Below are 16327 nucleotides of genomic sequence, written 5' to 3'. Positions count from 1 at the left end.
CTCGCGCCTGTAATCCCAGCACTTTGGGAGGCCGAGGCGGGCGGATCACGAGGTCAGGAGATCGAGACCACGGTGAAACCCCGTCTCTACTAAAAATACAAAAAATTAGCCAGGCATGGTGGCGGGCACCTGTAGTCCCAGCTAGTCGGGAGGCTGAGGCAGGAGAATGGTGTGAACCCAGGAGGCGGAGTTTGCAGTGAGCCGACATCGCTCCACTGCACTCCAGCCTGGGTGACAGAGCAAGACTCCGTCTCAAAAATAAAAAATAATAATAAAAATATAATAATAATAATTTACATAAAGGCTGGGCACGGTGGCTCACGCCTGTAATCCCAGCACTTTGGGAGGCCGAGGGGGGTGGGTCACGAGGTCAGCAGTTCAAGACCAGCCTGGCCAAGATGGTGAAGCCCCGTGTCTACTAAAACTACAAAAATTAGCCAGGCACAGTGGCAGGCGCCTATAATCCCAGCTACTTGGGAGGCTAAGGCAGGAGAATCTCTTGAACCTGAGCGGCAGAGGTTGCAGTGAGCCGCGATCATGCCACTGCACTCCAAGCTGGGTGACAGAGTGAGACTCTGTCTCAAAAAATAAATAAATAAATAAATAATAATAATAATAATAATTTACATAGATGAACAATCACCAGAAGGAAACATGAGGGAAAAAGTTACACTGGTGGGAATAAAGACAATATTTTCTTTTCCCAATTAAAGAGTTGTTTATACAATACTTAAAGGGAACATGATATTGTTTAATAACAGCACAGAGAAACCACCCTCTCGTCAACTAGAGCAAGAAATTAATGGCCAAGAGTCAATTTAATATAAAAAGGCTCAAGGCTTAAACTGAAGTTCAAAATGTACAGAAAGATCTTTTTCTCCTAATACAATCAGCTTGCCTATAATAATAAGACTCATTTTCCCTTATAATGAAATTCCACTTAGTTATGATTCCCTAACCCAAAAAGCATCCACTCTATTATGGAACTTCTTTCTTCATTATTGTTACTATTTTCATAATTAAGGAATTTTGAAATCTACACACACCAAATTTCCAGAGAGAATTATTAAAATAGAGCCCAAAAATTTGATGAAGATCTCAGACCTCATGGTCAGCAGAGCATGGGAGATGCTAGAGTTAGAATCACATATAGGTAGGTCTGAATAATGTATATCCACATATTAAACAAAGACTAAGAACCAACCTCTTTCTCCAGCCAGTTAAAGAGTTCACAGAGGGCAACAGCATCTTTAATCTGTGCAAACAATGGAGACATTTTTTTAAGTTATTACTGAAAATCACATGACCAGATTCAGAGCCTAGCCCTAATGCAATACTGAGAAGGCTGTACCTGCAGGGCCACACATCATCAGCAACCAGAGCTTTACATGTGGACATTTCTGGGAAGCCGGTGTGTGCAGCAACTCCCATTATCAGGGAAAGGCTCCTCTGCTATTCAGTAGTTCAGGTATAATCAGGAAGGGCCCCACCTCAGAGCACAGGGAGCTCCTCCAAAAGGTTAACTTAAAGGTTAAGAACCCTACAGGGGCCAGGAAAAAATAGGCCACTATCAAAAGCCACCTCTGGGCCCAAAATCTTTCTTCATCAGCATCGTGTCATCACCATCACCTACACTATCATCATCAATATCTCCTTTTGTGTTGTGTATTATACTTTGTAAAGATCTAATCCATCAAGTATTTTATTTCATCCCTCATTAACTCTGGAAGGCCAGGAGGCTGAGGCTCAGAGAGATTCTAACCTTGTGCCAGGCTCAATGCCACAGAGGAGGTGAAGGAGCCAGGCCTTCTGACCACCTCACATCCCATCTTCTGCACCAGCTCCTCTACTCACGTGAGCCCGCCTCATGCCTTCTGACTCAGCTGAATTCTTCACAGCTTTGGCAATGCAGATGGGGGTGTAAGGCATACAGCAGCGGTGGTCCTAGAGGCAAAGGGCAGTAGGGTAGGAAATCAAACTTGCTCCACCCACCCAAGACCAAGGCAACAACCTTTTTGCTCAGCAAAACTTACTTTAGACAAATCATTTGAAGAGCTCCCACTGGCGACTCACACAGCTGTCCCCTGGGGCCCCAATGACCTGTCCCTTTTGATTGACGACCCTGAGCTTAAGCTCAACCAAAAAGAGTAAGTATATCAAACAAGGTGTCTCTCTTCCATCCCTCACTCCCTTAGCTCTTTGAGACTGCTGGCTGCCTGCCATCAGCAAGACATTGCCTTCCAAGCCACTGTGGTTGTGGTTAGAGTTCACTAACCACTGAAAGCTTGACCGAAATCACCCTTCTCTTGCTGTACAAAGGGGGCTTTTTCTCCCTGTCTGGCGATGCACATGACCTGATGAGTGAGGTCTCCTGCTCCCTCCCTTCCTGCCCAGTGGTCCTAGCTCAGCTACTGATAATGATCTGATCTTAAAGGGCTGGAGACGACCCTTTCCAATTTGAGAACAAGTTAGAATCCAGCAAAGGGGCCTCAGCACACCTGGCACTTGCACAAAGCTTCTCAAATTGCTTTCATGATCTTATCTCCTTTTCTCTTTCTCTCCAGAGAGAGAGGAGAGAGAGGAGGAGTCACACTGTGTGTGATGATGGCAGGGGTACAATGGCAAGCCAGATCTAGAGAGCCAGGCCTGGACTCTTCCCGGGATGGCCCACTGCTCAGTGGAGAAGAAAGGACATCACTGGGCTTGCCAAAGGCCACTTGCCAGCCAGAAGCCCAGGGCAGGACAGTAGAAAAGCCTACCTCTAAAGAGGCCTGGATTCCAGTCCTATCCCAGACCCTAATGAAAATGAGGCAACAAGTGTCAGCTGCTTAGCACTGCCCAGCAAGGGCTCAGTAAAGGGCAAGGCTATCACTATCACTTGAATTTGACAAATCCCCAACTCCCCAATCCTCTCTGGGCCTCAAGTGTCCTTAGCTATAAAATGTGGGGGGGGCAGAAGTTGGGGGTAGAGAAGCATTTCCCAAGCTTCAAGCATTCTTATACCACTTGCACAGCTTTTACCCTACCTTCTTATCCACTGTACCCTTATTCACTTAGTATTTTTCTTTAGACCATCTTTAAATCAGCTTTATTAAATTCAACTTTATTACATGAACTCATGCTAGTTATGTTTTTTCTATTATATGCTAAATGCTGTTGAAACAGATATATTTAAGTAAACCTAAATAATAATGTGTACCACCTAAAATAATCTCTCATGCCACACTCTGGAAAACACAAGACTCAACAAGCAATAAGGGCCCTCAGGCTCTTGATATGGCTCCAGCTCTAAGGCCTCATCCAGGGAGACCACAGTTCTGATCCAACAGGCAGCCTCAGAAATCTGCCTGTGCTCCAAAGACAATACCAGAACTGGGAAGGGGGTGGCAGAGTTTAGATGGGCCAGAGTGGGGCCACCAACCTTGGGGATGGTCTCGCTCACAGCATAGCTGGCCTTGTCACTGACCCACACCTTCTCCCTTGGGGAGAGGTCAGCACACAGGGCCTTGAGCTCGCTCAGGATGGACTTGTAGGGATGCACTTGGATCCTGTATTCGGCCTCCAGACCCAAGTCAAGAAGCAGGTGCTCCTTCACACTGGGGGTGTCTATGCGGTCACCATCAATGAAGAGCCTGCAGATGGAGGAGAGGTGGGTGGCAGAAAAAGGAGGGAACATGAGTGAGAGGGTGGCAACACAGACACACATACACATCAGGCTCTGTTTCCTGGCAACCAAAACCAAGCCCCTTTTCTCTCCTCCCCACTCCTTTCCCAAATCCTGCCCTCCAAGGTGCACTACCTGTCCCCATCCACCCAATTCGCCAAGCCAGAAATCTGGGCAGTGTCCTCCTTCACTGATGACCCTCTTCCCGTCCTTCATTAAGACCTTGGGACCCACAGCCTAAATCTCCATCTAATCTGTCCAGCTCATCTACAGCCTCACCCAGTCACCACTCAGGTTCAGGTCCCACCATCTCTCACTTGGGTTAGTGCCACAGCCTCTAAGTCTTTCCCCATCTACCGATGTTTCAGTCATAATATTCTTTACAACTTGTACATCTAACATGTGGTTCCCTCTGAAAAATTCGTTCAATAGCTTCCCACTATTCTTGTTCAGAACAAGAACCCAAGCTTCTGAATGTGGCCCACAAGGCCTTTCTTTTCTGTGGCCCCTGTTCAAATTCTGGCCTCACTATGTTCTGACCTCACTGAACCACTTCAGGTCCTCCACATGCACTGTGCTCTCTACTGCCCAGAGTCTCTGAAAATGCTGTTCCCTCTGCTTGGATCATGGTTCCCCGCTCCTCCTCACCCTGCCATTCACCTAACTCACCCACATTTATCCCTACTCTCTGCTTCAAAATATTGCTTTCCCCCAGAGTCTCCTCTGATCTCCAAGTCTACGTCAGGCCCCTCTCATAACACCTGTATCCATCCCACAAGCAGACTGGTGCCCACTTATGTGCCCAAATACTTTAGAAAGAGGACATGCTCATCTCCCTAACTCCAACTGAGGACCCCGTCCTGTTTCAGTCACCCTAGCACCTAACAGAGACCCTTAGCACATCACCGGCACTTAATAAATGTGTTGTCTTCATGCAAAAAGCTATTTAAATAGAGCAGTAATGAAAAGAAGGCCACACAAAATGCTTTGAAAAAATAAACTGACAATTCAACAAAGCGTAGTTGGAGGGGTTTTCCCATATTATTTTTGACCTTCAAAATGACTGGGTTTATTTGCATTGTGGACCCAGAATTGTATAATTGAGCATATATACCCCTTTACACTGGCTGCTAGAAAACTTGGCATCAAATGGGTGGCCCGAACTATAGACACTTTCATGCGTTTCAAATCATTTTGGGGGCTCAAAGAGAGGCAGGATATAAACACCTACTGCTAAGGAAGACAAGAAGGGAAAATGTTAAAAGGGCAAGAAAAAAGAAGCACGTCAGTGAAGTATCAGGCAGTGATGGGTGGGCCAGGACCAGAAAGGGCACACTAGGGCTCTGAGGAGCTGTGGAAGGGAGTTCCAGATGCGGGGCAAACACTCACTCACATGATCGTCTCTAGTCCTATGATTGCGTAGGAGAAAAATACTGGATTGTGCTCCACATCTGATCCTCGGAGATTAAATAGCCCTAGAAAAGAAATCAAAGTCCCTGTCACCTGTCTGACTTAAGATGTTAAGGGGTCGCTTGTAGGGGGAGGGAAGAGCTTCAGCTTGGAGTCCAGCTGCGGTGGAAGGATTCAGCGGAATCGCATAGAAAGGCTGGAAGCCTGACTCCCATCTGGTTCCACCTCTGAGCTGCAATTGCTCATGTCCACCACGTGATGGCACCAGAGCTGTTTCTCATGCTTCCACATCACTGCCCGGAGAAGGGAATAAAAGCAATTAGTCGAAATCCTGAGATCTGCCCCCACACGTAGTTGAAACGATCCGCCTAGTGGTGACCTGCCAGGCCTGGCCTTGAAGCCGACAAACCTCTGGCGCTCCCAAATAAAAAGGAAGCAGACAAGCACTCTCTCCCTTCTGAGGCAGATGACCTAGGGTAGAAAAACTGAGACCCTCCCACAAGGGAAGCCAGGCAAGCCTCCTCTGTAAGGGTCAGTGAGCCCCATGGAGACGGAGCTTCCTGTCAGAGGTGGAAAGAAAAGCAGTGAGTCAGCGAGGCTGCAGCTCACGAATGAAATCAGAGCCTGCAGCCCACCCATGGGTCTGCTCTGGCACCACGACTGGGTGGGGCACCTGCGGACAGCCAGTATCAGTGATGTTGCTGAACGTCTGAGAACTAGACAGACCAGGAGAGAGCACAGTTCTGGTCCCAGGACTTCCAGCTTCCATCACTTGTTCTCATGAGGATCAGAGCAAAAAAAGGCCTGGGCATTAAAAGTATAACCTCTATTTTAAAATAATGGCTTCTCAAAATAAAGTGATGAGGCAACATTTTATACCTATCATACTAGCACTTCTTAAAAAATGACAGTACCTGGGGTTCAGGTGTGGCAAGACAGACAAATTCAAATACAAAGGTGCATATTTTCTGGCAGGCAAAGGGCAAGATAGGTCAAAAGCCCTAAAAGCCAACCAGAAAGAGGAAGAAAATTATCAAACACTAAGACATGGACTCATGAACCAAGATTTTGATGGTAGCATCATAATAAATTACGGATTACTGCAAATAACCCAAAGGTCATCCTTAAGGAAACAGTTAAATAAATTATGGTATAACCACATGATGGAATATTTAATACTCACTTAAAATTATGCTTGTATATGCTTATAGTATACTGATACAGTGAAAAAATCAGGGTATAAAATGATATATGCATAGAATATTGACACTGATTATCTCTAAGTAACAGAATTTATAGGTGATTTTTTTTCTTCTTTTTACTTCCTCTGCATTTTCCAAGTTTTCTGTCATGGGATTGTGTTTTTGTTACAATCAGGGAGAGAAAAATGTTTTACAGGTGTTTTTCTCTGATGTTGAGGTCATTAAGTTAATTAGGGATGTAAGTCACTGGCACACTTGACAATGTTTTGGGGATGGAAGACACAGGGACTGAAGAGAGAAGACACTGCAGTAGGGTCTCATTCTCTAGTGAGAAGGCAAAAAGATAAAGCAGTGCCTCTTCTCAGTTGCCCTGGGTCAAATCGACTCAGAAACCAGAAGACAGGACAGGAAGGTTCAACCAGATTCCGTCAGGTTTTAGATGAAAGAAGGTGCTAAACAACTGCATGAAGGTGAGTTAAGGTCTAAAGACTGAGAAACTACTATTATATCAAAGGGCTTGGGGAGGAACTTTTAGTTCCTAGTTTTCTGAAGTAGAAATGTTCCCAGAACATTCTCACTATAAAGACCTTAGGAAACCACAGGACAAGTGTAAAGAAAGAAGGCCTCTCCTATGATCCCACTTCTACACCTACAGAGAGGCTGACAGACATAAAATATTTGTAGGAAATGCCCTTCCTCAGAGGTGCCATGGTCCTGAGGGACTGGCCAGAGGTGGGCATCACCCAGCTGTAATACTGCTCTGGACAAGCCCACTCCCCTCTTCAACTCCCTGTAATTCTTTCTCCTTCATCCTAATTGGCATTTCCTATACCCATTTGGTGACATAGTCTTCTGCTTATTCCCTGGCCACTCAGAAAGTTGAATGGCATGAACACACAGATACCCAGAGACCCAAAGGAGAGATCGAGTAACATGCCCAAACAGCGAAACCAGAGCACTCACACGCAATCTCATCCAAGGCAGTGACCACAAACCACATGACGTTCCTCTCAGCCATTTTCAACCGAAGGTCTGCAACCTTGTCCTTCCAGGAAATGCCTGCAAGAAACAAATGTGCTTTAACTCCAGCCCTGGTCCCAGAAAGCAGTAGGAACCCAGCGAAAGAACCTACCCCAAACATCTTTAATCAGCACCATTTCTTACAAGAGCACGCTACTTAAACAGGCAGGAGGCCTGGATTCAAGCCCTATACAAGAGGTGTCCAAGCCACTTGACTGTCGTGAGCCTTGATTGCCTCACCAGTAAAATTCATTCATTTACGCATCCCACAAATGCCTGTGTAGCATCTAGATCTGCCAGGCATAGATACGTGCCAGGCACTCTGCTGGTCACTGTGGTTACAGCTCTGAGCCAGACCCAGTCCCTGCCTTCATGGGGCTTACAATATTGAAGGGAAGACAGATAATTAAACCAGCAATTAACACACTACTGTAAATACTGATGCAATAGGGGACACACAGGGACCTACATCAACACACTACCCAGCAGAGGGAACTCACCCAGTCTCAGGGGTCAGGGGAACAGCACCCACCACTTGATGTTCCTGGGGCTGCAAGACTTGCCTTTCGGTGCTAAGACCTAGGAATTCCCTGTAGTCTGACTCACTGTGATTACCACTTCCAAATCACACTTGCCCTTTCAGACACTGCCAAGGCCTCTCTGCTGCTCTGCAAGATGAAATCGTGGTGCTAGAGCTCACTCCATTGCCACCACAACCACCCTACCAGGGCAGCATTCATAACTCAAGGAACAGTCACCTGTGAGCAGGGTGGGCATCTGTCTTATTCACTCAGCACCTCGCACAGCATCCTGCAGATAGTAGGCACCCAAATGTGTACTGAACAAAAGCTTTATCAGCAACATTTGCTCTCCCCTCTCCTATAAGCAACAAGTCAGAGCTTCTGCTCTAGTGAAAAAAACTTCAAACCACGCTGATGGAAAATATTTAGCTGACCCTGGGCCACTCACTGGACCCATCCTCCCCATTCCGCAATACCCCTCTGGTGAGGACGTCACACAAGAAAGCAGGCTGGGGGCTGCTCCCACACCCAGGGCTGCACTGAAGATCAGTTCGGGAATGCTGTTTAAAACTTGGCCCAGAATCTAGACTGTCACGCTTTCTTCCCAGGACCCCTCTGGGCAATCTGCCTACATTCCACAGCCATCCCCCATCTACCTCTGTTTCTACAGCAAGACGCCCTCCCCTGCAGCCCCACCTCCAGGCCTCTCTCTCTGCTCCCTCACTGCTTCATAAATCTACACAATGGTTCAGAGAACACGCTGCTTACCCATCACTATCGCACAGGCCAAGGAAACACACCCACACCCCAAAGCCTCTAAAGCAGAAGGTACAAGATGGAGGACAAAGGCCTAGGAAGGTAAATCTACAAATGCTGACATAAGAACGGAAATGGAACCTAGAAACCTCTATGCTGTATTTCCAATATCAAATATGTTCGAGTGGCAGTTAGCAGCTGAGTGGTTAAAAAAAAAACTCAGTCTTTTCAGCAGCACCCAAAAAGCCACCCAAACGAGCTTTGCAAAAATAACCAAAGCCAAACTAAGTGGCAAGTAGGTGGCAACAGTGGAAACAAATAAAGCTCCTGCTTCTTCAAATATCCCACTGGGGCAGAGTAGGGCAAAATCCTCCTGTCAGCTCAAACTCGACTTGGATTCGGAGGACGAGGTTGGAGACAATAGCAAGAGGTGGAGGGACAACGGCCGGAGCCCTGCTGGGCGGAACCGTTGATTCTGACCTGTGTAATCCAGGCCCAGTGTGAGGAGAGGCTTGCAAGGGCGCTCAGGACGGTCTGTCCAGATTTTGTCAACGAGGTTCTCCTTGACAGGAATGAGGTGGTGGCCGGCACTTCTCAGAACTTTGGCCATTTTCTTCCAATAATCTGAGGAGACACATTGTGGCCCAGCCATGAGCCAAACGCCCATTGCAGCGGGGCAGGCAGAAGGGCCTTGAAAGTCCGGAACCTTCAGAAAGGTGGTCCTGCCGTGGCCCAGAGCTGGGTGTGCAGGATGAGGAACTGTAAAAGCACATCTTCACCACCAGTGGAACTCTTCTCTTCACCTTGACCTCTACTATAAAATCAGTCATGCCGAGCCCTCCAGTGCTCCACACCCCACAAGCAAATGAAGAGGATGGAGGGGAGTCTAGAAGCCACTTCCTTACCCAAGCAGAAAGGGACCAAGCTCACTTACCTGTAGGAATGATCAAGGGGTCCACACCAACCCTGGATCCTTCAGGAAGCACACTCACCAGCCAGTCTTCCTGAGTTGGTGTGTCCTTCAGACCTACAGGGGGAAGAACTGATAAGAAACAATTCCCAGTGGGCCCACGCTCATTATCCCACCAGAAGGATACAATTCTCTAACATCATGATAGCAGGGTCTTTATTAAGCAGCTTCTTTAAAGTGGATTGACAGGACTTAGAAAATCTGAACCTCCCTTAATCCTGGAAGGCTACAGAAAGAGAGGGAGAAGTGTAAGTTTGTGTGTATGAAAAGCATAAGACAAGGGTGAGACAGAAGGGAAAAAAGTATGATTTTTCACTTGACCCCTTATAAAAATATCCTGGGGATCATTGCCACGTAGGCACATGGTGTCACTACAAAGATCGTCCCCTCAGCGTTCAGTCACTTCCCCATTACTGGTTACTTGATGAGAACTTGGGCAGTGATTTGGTGAAGTCTGGGAACTGGGAGACTCCCACATATCACACACCAGGTAAGGTGATAACATGCTCCCAGTGCCCGCCCCTCATCTGCAAGGGCAGGGTGGCCAAGAGAAGGCTGCTGCCCCATAACCAGCCTCTGAATAGAGGGCTAAGCACAAGTCTTGGCAGCAAAGAGATCTTTCCAAAGATTTTAAGAGAGGCACACAGGCACCTGTCCTGTTGTCTTTATTTATTTATTTATTTACTTCTGAAGACACAGTCTCGCTCTGTTACGCAGGCTGGAGTGCGGTGGCACCATCTCAGCTCACTGCAAACTCCACCACCTGGGTTCAAGCAATTCTCCTGCCTCAGCCTCCCAAGTAGCTGGGATTACAGGCTCATGCTACCATGCCCAGCTAATTTTGTATTTTTAGTAAAGATGGGGTTTCACCATATTAGCCAGGCTGGTCTCGAACTCCTGGCCTCAAGTGATCCTCCCACCTCAGCCTCCCAAAGTGCTGACCGTCCTGTTGCCTTTAACATGACCCTCTGAGTTCCCCAACTCCCAGGATGAGACAGCCCTTTCTGTTTCTAAAACACTGGTCATAGGACACTATATCATCCTCCAGAATGGAACTAAAATTACTTCTGTAGTCCAGTTTTCCTTTAAGCCAACATCTTCCATATCTAGCCAGTTATCTTTGACATGTATACTTTTTTTAACCAATGAGATTTTGGCCAATTAACATCTTGATAAAATATACATATATTTAGAGTAAAAGTTCACATATTCTAAAACAGTAGAAACTTATCTTTACTATTTTTTCTACTGACTACTGATATAACCACATAACCACAGAAGGGAAGTGCAAAGGTTTATAAAGAAAGAAGCTCATGAATTCCAAATGTAAAAAACTGCCTAGAAGCTGACATTGAGTTTCATTCTGCTATTTGATTCTTTCCTATTTTTTTTCAAATCACTAAACAAGCCACTTACTAATACAGTTTCTCCTAATGCCCTAGTATACTATATAGTATAACTTTCACAGGATGAAGTCATGTCATTTCCTAGCAGACAGATCTTTGGCAAAACCCCAGGGATGAATCACTCACTGGCCAACCAAACCCACCAGAATCTCCCTACACAGAAGACTCGACTGAGGAAACTAGGGAGGAGGCTGGAGGAGAGGAGGACTCACTCCCTCTGCCACCCACTTGCTGCCACATACCTACATTAAGGAACAGGCAGGCAGTGTTCGCGCCTCTAACATCCTGACCCCTAAAATGCTAACAGACCTAAGAGCTGGAATCTGTGGGCCCCAAAGAGAGATGCCTGCTCCCCAGGGGAACACAATGATCTACTGGGTGCAAGAAGAAAGTATCAAAGATTCTATTTGTATTTATGTTTTATAAAGAAATTACAAAGTTAATTTTTGATATTTGGAATACAGAGGAACACTAGCACATATAAATAACAAATAAACAAACATACATACATGTTGCGGGTGCTAGACTCCCATTAACAGAAGCACACAAAGAAAAAAATTTAAAGGCCACTAGCCTGTCCATTTATAACAGCCAGCCTCAAATGCCTGCCTTTGTGTGTGTGTGTATGTGTGTGTGTGAGAGAGAGAGAGAGAGAGAGAAAAGGAAGGAGAAATCAACTGCAGCAACAGGCAACAATCTGTAGCTTTGGTGTTTTTATATTTATGAAATGATTTTTGAGAAATAGAAACTTAATCCAATGCCAAGACAAAAATGTTCCTTGTTCCTCCCTAAGACAAAGAACACGTGCGTGTGTGTGTGGAGGGTGTGTGGCATACACCTGAGTGCACGCACCCCTCAGTCAGCTTGGCTGCCTGGATCTCGAGGTCATGGTCTAGTCCTCTGTTCCCTGCTGTGAGTCTGAGGACTATTTTATTTCCTCATTATTTCCTACAACAAACAAGAAGCATCAGGTATTTTGTTTCATCTTCTCTTTCTCACTTGGCCCTTCCTTATCTTCTGTTCTCCAAGTTCAAAATTCAAGAAGCAAAGACTTTGTACAGTCCCTAAAACCGTGTTTCTAAAGACTATTTTAATGACAGGAAAGTACACACAGCAGAAAATTAAATAAAAACACAGAGTACATACACACATTATTCAATAAACATTGATCTATATACTTTCCACATAGTAATGCTTTAATTCTCACCACTTTATATGTTACTTACTGTGATTAACCCATTTTACAGATGAGGAAACTAAAGCACTGCAAGTGAAGCGACTAGCCTAAGCAAGTTCCAGACCTGTTTGCTTGTCCTGAATGCTGCTCTTCTCCAGAGCTAAGCTGCGAGAAGCAAATCCAAGATCCTCAGAGAGAGCCTTGGGGGAAAGCTTTCTGGCTTCCGTTGCCAATGACTGCTTGCCTTTATCTCACTCTGAATCATGAGGCAGCAAATAGTAGAAGGCCCCCCAGTACAGGAGTGAAATGCACAGCAATGTGATCTGCAGCAAATCAACTGTCCTCTCTAGCCCTCAGTTTCCCCTCGGTAAAATGAGTATCCTGAACCAGGGTCCTCCAAAATTGAATGCACATTGGTATGTATGTATAGGCATGCCATTTTTTTTTTTTTTCTCAGTTTTCCTTGGATTCTCAAAAGGGCTCCATGACTGCATAAAAGGATTAAGATCCAGGAGTCCTGAGGACCTCTAGGATCCCTGCTCAGATCAGGCCAACTAAGTTTGGGCTAGCCATGCCTGTACCCACCCATCTTCATAAGTGTCCAATTGCTGTCCATTTGCTTGGCAGCCTGGAGAAAGTAGCGCCCGTCAGTCCACATGGCTGCATGCTCTTCTGTGATGATGGCTGTGCCTGAAGCAGGGGAGAAAAAAAAAAAAAAAAAAAAGAAGCAGAAAGGTTTCTAACAACTGCTCAGAAGCTGCACAAACTGACAGCAGACAGGCAAGAGCAGTAAGAGGCATCAGCTCCTAGTGGGGCAGATGGGTCCTTGACTCCAAGGAAACCTCTGGGCAAGAGAAGACCATACCACTGAGAACAAGCTGTGTGTCAAGCTCTGAAAGAACAGTCCTGAGACCCAAGCTGCCTGGCACTGGTCCCTGCACAAAAAGGACTCCACTTGCCCAGTATGAGTCAAGAACAGAGAATGGAGAACTGTAGACCTATGGCCAAAGTGGTCTCGTATAATCAACAAGACACAGGGAGGGATGGTTCCTGCTCAGCAATCACAGCTACTCCTCTGCTCCACCAGACACCCCAGGGGAGCTGTTTCACCTTTCCTGGAGAAAGACCAAGTGGGCCCTATGAGTGTTCCTGCTGTGGTCACTAGCAGGAAGCTTGTGCCTCCTACCTCTATCTGCCCTCCGTTCCCACAGGCCTGGCAGAACTTGGGGTTTTGGCAGAGGTGTCAGCCAAAGCCAATCCTAATGTGCCAACCAACACAAGCACTTACGCCAAAGGAAGCAGTGTGCTAACCATGAGGGGAGGGGAGCTCCCACCTTGTCCAGCTTGCTTTAGAGACAAGCCTGAAGTAGGGAGTCCACCCTAAAACTCAAAGGCATAATGGTTTTGAGGAACACCAATGCAGCTTAACGTTAACCTTTGTTATTTAAGTCAAGAGTGAAAACAGAGAAACCAAAACCCAAGCACTTGGGAGAATCATTTGGGACCAATAAGATAAGAGAGGAGGTTCTGTAATGATATTAAAGTCTCATTTCTTATTTGGGGCGCTAGTAACACAGGTATATTCAGTTTAATTGATAGAACTTTTATATGTATGTTATATTCAATAAAAAGTTCAAAAACTTTTTTAAAATAAAAATTGTTAAAATTTTGAAGGCAAAGATACAGAGAGGAAAAAAAGGGTTACTGAAAGGTGACCTTGGGGAGCTAGAAAGACTGGGAACCCACACCTTTCTGCAGAGAGTCAATGTGGAGCATCTGGTTTGCATTTTCTTTTTGCTTCTATATCACAGGCTGAAACTCGGTTCAGTTATTTTTAGGAGGCGAACAAAGGTGCAGCAAGAACAGAGAAAAGGTAGTGACTCACCCGCAGAGCCATCGAATCCAGAGACAAAAGCCCGCCGACAGTCACAGGGAGCAATATACTCACTCTGGAAAACAAAGATGACAACAAAGTGGGCCTTGATCAGTCATGAGCAGACTGTTCTGCCTGCTTAGCCTTGTGCTAGGCCCAGCGGGGACTACGAAGACTGGGGAATCCTTGGCACCCGCCCTCAAGGAGCCAATAGTCTAGCTGAAAACAACAGATTAGCACACACTGCAGAAGACTCGAATTAATTAAGGGCAGAGAGAGCTGTTCCCTTTAGCCTCTATTTCCTCATTAGGAGAACCAAAGCACATCAGAAGAAACAGATAACAACTGCTCTTTCTTCACTGAGACCTTACTCAAAAATCAAACCAATAATAGCCTTCTCCCTCCTTGCCACTGACATTTAGGCATCTGTTGTTTTTCTGAAAAGTAAGGCTGAATTTCTGTGTTAAGCACCAATAATTCCCTAACTTAAGTTTCTGTAGATACTGACTTGTTTCCAAACTTCCTGTTTGGGTCCTCCTCTGAGGTAGCATCACCAATCTCTCCCATGCAGACCCTGTCCCTTCCTGTTACGGAGTGAGCGGAAACACGTCATCCAATCCAGGAGGCTTCAGCAAAATAAAATGTCATGTCCAAAACCAAGGTCTTCTCAGCTGATAATCCCCTTGCTCTGTATGGAAGGGGTTAGGGAGTGAAGAAAGTAAGAAATTCTTATGCGTGGGTAAAGGGTACAAGTCAAAGTGTGCAACTTCTGGTAATAGCCAGTGAGGCACAGAGAGTTTAAGTAACTTCCCCGAAATCACACAGCTAATTAAGTAGCAGAGGCAGGATTTGAACCTAAGCAGTCAACTCCAGAGTCTGGACTCTGAAGCCCTATGCCAGGCTGCCAATGCATGACACTTTATCTCTTGCCGTCATCACTCTCTAGGATAAGACCAACAGCAAATGAGAAAACTGAGGTTCAAAGAGAGAATCTTTAAGTAACCTGCCCACTGACAAGTTAATAGTAGTTCAGGATCCAAAGCCAGGCCTGCCTGAGTACAAAGCTGCTGCTCCTTCTGCAGTTACCAGGATTCTCCCAAGCCAAAGGACCTGGCAAGATTAAGAAAGTTTAGGGTGGGGAATGGGGCTGCTGGCCAGACCCAAGGCATTTTTAGGACAGTCAACATGATGCAGGGGGAAAAGGCCCTCATGTTCCTTTCCTGCTATATGGTTAAGAACCACCCCTTTCATCCGGGCACAGTGGCTCATGCCTGTAATCCTAGCACTTTGGGCGGCTGAGGTGGGAGAATTGCTTGAGCCCAGGAACTCGAGACCAGCCTGGGAGCATGGTGAAACCTCATCTCTACAAAAAAAATACAAAAATTAGTCAGGCATGGTGGCGCATGCCTGTAGTCTCAGCTATTCAGGAGGCTGAGGTGGGAGGATAATCTGAGCCCAGGAGGTTGAGGCTGCACAGTGAGGCATGATTGCGCCACTGTATTCCAGCCTAGGCAACAGAGTGAGACCTTGTCTCAAAAAACAAAATAAAAATAAAAATAAAAAGGACTGCCTCTTTCACCAAGGCACCAGCAATCACAGCCTCAAACCAGCCTCAGGGAGATACTAGAAGGGCCAGCATAGGGAACCACAATGGCAGGATAAAGCAGCTCTGGGCCACCTGCTCACTAGCCCAGGCCCAGCTGCATAGTCTGCAACAAGTCCTGGCAGCTCTCTCAGCCTCATTTCCTCATCTCTAAGATAGGTCATTTCAGATTGCTAAATGCAACAGCAAGCACGTTTTATTCCTAAAGCATAAAGGAACATTCAGTCAACAGCACTAAGGAAATAGAAAGAAATAGCCACCAGCATCGTTTAGGAACTGCAGAATCCTCATTTGTTTATTAACCCAGTAATCACTGTGTGCAAGACTTTTTATTAAAAAGTAACAATAGTGGGAAGGGTGGCCCACACATCCTCCTAGGACTCCTGTGATAAACAGTAAGTTAACGTCTTTGAAAACTCACCAGAAACCTGAAAGTGCTGCACATATGCAATGTAAGAGATATTATTAATCTCTTCTTCCTAAACAGTGAGAAGGCATCTAAGGGGCTGGGAAAACTACGTTAAAAATAACTCTTGTGCTAAAAATCACTGCGCACAATGGGGAATACACAGTGAGGGTACTCTCCACCAACAACATGACTCCACGGGCTTGGGGCTCTTCCACCCGTGACACAGGGTGAAGATACTGGCAAAGGATGGCAGAGAATGCAGTGCAGGCCTGAGCCCAGCTGGACTCTTCCACTCTGGGACATAGTACTCTAGGGA

The 16327-nt window shown here is 46.1% G+C and overlaps 1 protein-coding gene across 8 annotated transcripts in view; it reads right to left on the bottom strand.

The window, feature by feature from the left end:
• The window catches only part of XPNPEP1 (X-prolyl aminopeptidase 1), a 58550-nt gene that overhangs the window by 14172 nt on the left and 28051 nt on the right, over nucleotides 1–16327 (bottom strand). For 5 of the 8 annotated variants that reach the window (XM_032178216.2, XM_032178226.2, XM_032178246.2 and 2 more), the window contains exons 4-12: nucleotides 14012–14075; nucleotides 12712–12816; nucleotides 9508–9600; nucleotides 9054–9197; nucleotides 7240–7335; nucleotides 5058–5139; nucleotides 3422–3632; nucleotides 1855–1944; nucleotides 1205–1255 (exon numbers count right to left, since the gene is read on the bottom strand). In XM_032178216.2, coding sequence (XP_032034107.1) covers nucleotides 1205–1255; nucleotides 1855–1944; nucleotides 3422–3632; nucleotides 5058–5139; nucleotides 7240–7335; nucleotides 9054–9197; nucleotides 9508–9600; nucleotides 12712–12816; nucleotides 14012–14075 — 936 coding nt within the window. Of the gene's footprint in view, nucleotides 1–1204; nucleotides 1256–1854; nucleotides 1945–3421; nucleotides 3633–5057; nucleotides 5140–7239; nucleotides 7336–9053; nucleotides 9198–9507; nucleotides 9601–12711; nucleotides 12817–14011; nucleotides 14076–14507; nucleotides 14688–16327 lie in introns of all 8 variants that reach the window. The other 3 variants (XM_058436036.1, XM_058436037.1, XM_058436038.1) reach the window with 3 other exon arrangements.

This window comes from Hylobates moloch, unplaced genomic scaffold, assembly GCF_009828535.3.
Source record: "Hylobates moloch isolate HMO894 unplaced genomic scaffold, HMol_V3 SCAFFOLD_3, whole genome shotgun sequence".
Taxonomy (NCBI): Eukaryota; Metazoa; Chordata; class Mammalia; order Primates; family Hylobatidae; genus Hylobates; species Hylobates moloch.
This window is presented reverse-complemented; position numbering and strand designations above follow the sequence as displayed.